The sequence below is a fragment of the Chrysochloris asiatica genome, unplaced genomic scaffold (assembly GCF_000296735.1).
Source record: "Chrysochloris asiatica unplaced genomic scaffold, ChrAsi1.0 scaffold00138, whole genome shotgun sequence".
Taxonomy (NCBI): domain Eukaryota; kingdom Metazoa; phylum Chordata; class Mammalia; order Afrosoricida; family Chrysochloridae; genus Chrysochloris; species Chrysochloris asiatica.
The window spans coordinates 518,632-524,464 of NW_006408656.1; the positions used below are offsets into that span (position 1 = coordinate 518,632).

Sequence of the window (5,833 nt, forward strand, 5' to 3'; positions counted from 1 at the left end):
CCCAGGTTTTATCGCTTCATCTTATTTTTTTCTAAAGTATCCTCTGATGGACAAAACCTCTTTGTTTCATTATATTTCTATACATATGTTTTCTTATATAGGTCATGTTCTTTGTATTTGTTAATATTGTTTCCCTACTACATGATCTAAAGAGTTTCATAACTCTCTACTGAGGTGTTCTGGTAGTGTAGTGGTTATGCGTCAGGCTGTTAAACACAAGGTCAGCAGTTCAAAACTACCAGCCATTCCACAGGAGAAAGATGAGTCTTTATGCTCCTGCAAAGATTTACAGCCTCAGAAACCCTATACAGGGCTATGAGTTGGAACTGACTCCACAGCACACCACCACTACAGAGGTGTTATACATCTTCAGTTGAAATTATTCTTAAATCCTTGATATTCTCAAATGCTAATGTAAATGGTATCATCTTTTAAATGAAATATTATTGTTTACTGAGATACATAGACAGGAAATTGAGTTTGGGGCATTAATCCATACATGTTCCAAAACACTTTTTAGATTTTCTACTTTGTAACTAGCCATGTGAATGACACTCCCCCTTTTAATTCCTTACACGTTGAACTTTGATTCTCATATTGCATTGGCTGGATGTCTACCAAAATGCTGACTACAGTGGTGATAAACAGAATTTTGAGTTTTCCCTAATGTCAAAGAAAATGACTATAGTGTTTTTTCATTTAGAATAATATTTTTCATTCCATTGGTATAGAGAAATTTTGTAAAGTTAATGAAATTTACTTCTTTTGTAAGTTCACTTATTTTATTTTTCATAAAACTCAACACCTTTTATACATCTTTTAATAATTTTTTCTTCTTTTCGTAAATTAATGTGGTGATGGTGATTCTGCATTTCCTGGTTTTGGCACTGTAGGATAAGCAGTCAACCATGAGGTCAGTTTGAACTACAAGGTCAGTGGTTCAAACTCACCAGCTACTCCTTGGAAATACTATACAAGGTCACTATGAGTTGGAAGCGACTCTATGGCACTTAACAACAACAACATACTATTCATGCATGACTCGAATAATCGTAATTTAGTCATAATGATTACTTATTATGTTTAATACATTGCAGAATTCAGTTTTATAGAATACAAAAGAATATAGGCATTTTATTTTCTTAAATTCATGACATTAACAAAAATGCATTATCTCTCAGCTAACCATTGTAACTAAGCAGATTGCACCAAAGGGATTTTTAGTTGATATTTTCTAAAATTAAAATTATAAAATGAGATATTAACAATTATGATACTGTCTAAATGACATTGAAATAAGAAACCTCATCTAAATAACCCTGCATCAATGAAAATGAAAAGCAAACCAAAAAGAATTTACAAAATGGAAAAGTTATAAAACAATAAAAATGGTGGTAGTGGTGGTGTTGGTTATGTGCCATGGATTCAGTTCTGACTCTTAATGACTCTGCGTAGGGTTTCAGAGGCAGTAAATCTTTCCAGGATCAGAAAGCCTCATCATTCTCCCAAAACAATAAAAATAAATAGATAACATCCTAAATTATGTGATAGATTTAAATATAATTTACTAAAACTAAAACTAAAATGGCAAGTATTTAGCAGATGAAGTCAGATAAGGATTAACTAAATAATAAGAGTAATGAAAAATAATTTGAAAAATTATGATTTGAAAACAATGAAATGGTTCTCAAAACTCTAATGTGTTAAGTCAAACCCCTGGCAAGTCTAATTATGGAACAAAAATAACATAAACATTCTCATATTTAAAAGTAGGAAGTATAGATAACCAAATGCAAGGAAATAAGTCAATTACTATGGCAATATTAAATGTAACTTCATGGCTATGTATATTTAAATCTAGAGGAAAATAAGAATTTTCTATGCATACATATGTCATAAAAGTGACCTACAAATACATAAACTGAGATTAATAATCATAAGTAACATTGAAAAGATTATGTGTAGCACTGTAGGTTAATGTGCTGGACTGTAAGTTCTGCTTGAATTGCAAAATTGGAGGTTCAAGCTCACCAGTCACTCCTTGGAAACCCTATGCAATTTCTCTATGAGTCAGAACTAACTCAAAGGCACTTCACAACAACAACAACAAAAAAGACCAACACTAGTCTCAAACATAGCAACAATTGTGAGGATGGTGCACAATCTGGTGTTGTTTGTTTTGTTTTGCATAGGGTCACTATAAGTCAGAAACAATTCAATTGCATCAAACAACAGCAAGACCCGATAGTTTTGCTGCAGGATAATGCACTGGACCTCAAGGTCCGTTTGAACTGCAAGGTCAGTGGCTCAAACCCACCAGCCACTCCTCAGAACCCCTATACAAGATCACTATGAGTTGGAAATGACTGGACAGCACTTAACAACTACATATATTTATTTTTCTTATTTCTTAATAAAGTCATTCATGTTTGGATAATCTAAGGATGCTTTTGATGCAATATGTGGTATTACTTCTTGCATAATTGTCTGAGCAAAGTCAATACTTGACATTATCATAGAACTTTCAATTCTCATTTGCAAAGATTGGGCAGTAGCAAAACTTGATTATGGTATGGATAATTCACATAGCATAAAACATTCAAAAGACTTTCTTCTCTCTCTCACCCTTCACACATACCAGATAGATTAAATGGTTATATAGACACACAGACATATATATGGGAGTCCTGGTGTGGTGCAGTAGGATGAGCACTGTATTGCTAATTGAAAGGTCTAATTTCAAAAACTCATCTGAGGTTTAAACTCACCAGCCTCTCCTTCGAAACCTTACACAGAGTCCTTATGATTCAATGACGCTTAGAACAACAGTGGCACTTAACAACAACATATAGATAAATAGATAGATAGATAGATAGATAGATAGATAGATAGATAGATAGATAGATAGATAGATGTAGATGTGTGTCATAGAGTCAGTTCTGACTCATAGTGACCCTACATAGAGTTTCCAAGACTGTAAATCTTTACAAGATCAGAAAGCTTCATCTTTCTCCAGCGGAACAGCTGGTAGTTTCGAACTGCTGACCTTGAGGTTAGCAGCCCGACTCATAACCACTATGTTACTAGAGCTATATATATATATGGAATCCTGGTGTGGCAATGCAGGATAATGTGCTGAACTACAAGATCGGTTTGAACCACTGACCTTGTGGTTCAAACCAACCAGTACTACTGTATTTATGTCTTGCAATTTTGATTACACTTAAGCAAAACCAAACAAGATATCATACCATAAAACAGTTTTGAAGAAATATGATAAAAGCTAATTTCATTTTTTAATTTGTTTTTTAAAGTACCCACTGATGACAGGATTAATACTGGACTGAGAACCACAGGTTGGCCGGCAGCTCTGCAGGAGAAAGATGAGGCTTTCTGCTCCTGCCAAGACTTAAAGCCTTGGAAACTCTATACAAGGTGGCTATGAGTCGGAACTGACTCCACTATTTCATAACAGATTAATGAAACTATTGCTTTTAGTAAATTATTTTATTCTGCATTTTAATATATTGTTGGAGGTCAAAGAAAAGACATTTTCCTTAACAATATCCTTTTTACAGCATTTTTCACTTCTCTGTTCCTTAGGCTATAAATCAGAGGATTTAGCATAGGGATGACAAGAGTGTAGAAGACTGCTATAATCTTGCTTTTCTCTGGTGAGGAGATGGCTCCAGGTTGGGCATACATAAAGAACACAGTCCCGTAGAACAAACTCACCACAGTGATGTGAGAGGTACAAGTGGAGAAGGTCTTACTTCTGCCATGGGTTGAAGGGATCTTCAGGACAGTGGAGAGGATGTAAGCATAGGAAACTAGAATGATTGATGTGGTAGTGATGATAATGAGAGCAGAGAGGATAAATAACACAATCTCATTCACAAAGGTGTCAACACATGAAATCTTGATCAGGGCTGGGACATCACAGAAGAAGTGATCCAGTCTGTTTTCACCACAAAAATGCAAACTGAAGGTAAAACCTGTCTGAATCATGGAATTGATGCTCCCACAGATGTAGGAGACAACCACCAAGCACACACAAGCCTGCTGAGACATACGTATGGTATAGAGGAAAGGAGAGCAAATGGCTGAGAAGCGATCATATGCCATCACAGCCAGAAGGAATCCCTCAGTCCCAACAAAGAGAGCAAAGAAAAAGAACTGTGTTGCACAACCATTGTATGAAATTTTCTTCTCTTTGGACAAGAAATTAGCCAGCGTTTTGGGAGCAATGACTGTAGAGTAACAGAGGTCTAAATAGGACAAATTTCTGAGGAAGAAATACATAGGCGTATGAAATCTGGAATCTACCTTAATGACAACTATCATGGTGACATTTCCCACCACAATGACCATGTAGATAAGGAAGAACAGTACAAATAAAAGAGTCTGTATTTCTGGAGATGTTCTGAATCCCAGAAGAATAAACTCCGTCAACTCTGAATAATTCCTGTTCAGATCACTTTTCATAGCTGAAATCTGTCTCTCAGGAATGAGTGAATGAATGGGTCAATCATAAAGCCCATGGAAAGCTTTCTCACCTGAAGTTCCCAAAGAGAAAAAAAAAAAAAAATGATACTATCAAAGGTTTTCTCTTCTGGCAGCATAGTTCTATGTTCGCTAGTACCAATGTGCAATCACAATATGGTTGCTTAGGTTTTTAAGCTTTTTTCAGTTCAATATGATATAGGAATTCTGGTTGGTCAGGGTATGTCTCTAGCAGTTATAAATTATCAGTCATTTTATGTCATATGTCCATAAAATCCAAATTTCCACTCTTTAGATCTAAAGGGCCCACCCTATTCTTTCAGGGTCCACTTCTACCAGGGTGCCATTGAGTAGATTTTGACTCAGAACAAGCCCATGTGACATTAGAGAGCCCCTGCAAGACTTTCAAGGTTGTAGTATTTACAGGAGCAGATTGCCATCCCATAAAGTAACTGATAGTTTCAAACTACTGTCTTTTCTGTTAGCAATCACGTGCTTACCTATTGGATCACCAGGCTCCTTTTTTCTGCCTAAGGAATACAGAGTTGGGTGGAGAATATAAGTCAGTTCCTTTCACCAGCACAAGACACATTCTTCTATATAAAAAATATTTGGAAAATGAAATTGATAATTCTTCGGTTAGATTGAACCACCAATTTTGGAGAAAGGCATCCAAAGGGATGAATTAAATGATTTTTCTGACATTCTTTCCTCATACACTTTTCTACCTTTACTTCCTGTTTCATCCACTACTATTCTTTGACTGTTATTAGTTCCAAAATTAGCAGCCAAATTCCAACACATCTTTTCCTTTCAATATTTAAGGACTAAAATCAAAGATATATGAATTATTTTTGTCTCTATAAGAACACTATAATTGAAGTACAAGATTACTTTCAAGAGGAAGAAGTATTTTTCCTATAAATATTATTTATCAAACAGAAACCAATAATGCAAATAAAAATGGGGAAAAACTATGTTATATAACTTTTGTTTTTGTTTTTTTGTTGTGTTTAATTGCAAATACTAAAGATATACATTGATAAAATAACCATAACTTTTAAGATATTTGAAAAACCAAATCCAAATGGGAAAAAAAGTGCCTTTTTTTGTTAACTCTGTGGTTTTATTACAATATTTAATTTTGGAACTAACAAAAAATATTCCTGCCTCTGAAGGAACTTGATAACATACTTGAGGTTACATATTTTATTTTAAATTTTTATAAAATTAAAATTGCCATAGTCAGAAGTGTAACTGATGTAATTTCTATTACTATATCTTTTACAAAGTCAAAATGTCCTATTATTTCAAAGCATAGTGTTTCAAT

At 34.4% G+C, this 5,833-nt stretch overlaps 1 protein-coding gene across 1 annotated transcript; it reads right to left on the reverse strand.

The window, feature by feature from the left end:
- Positions 1-3,537: 3,537 nt before the first annotated feature.
- LOC102817302 (olfactory receptor 12-like) lies at positions 3,538-4,485 on the reverse strand. The gene has a single exon (XM_006870117.1). It carries the CDS (start codon positions 4,483-4,485, stop codon positions 3,538-3,540), a length of 948 nt encoding a protein of 315 aa, XP_006870179.1.
- Positions 4,486-5,833: the final 1,348 nt, after the last annotated feature.

Coding starts and splice junctions, on each gene's coding strand:
- LOC102817302 (XM_006870117.1), bottom strand. CDS start 4,485: ATGAAAAGTGATCTGAACAGGAATTATTCAGAGTTGACGGAGTTTATT.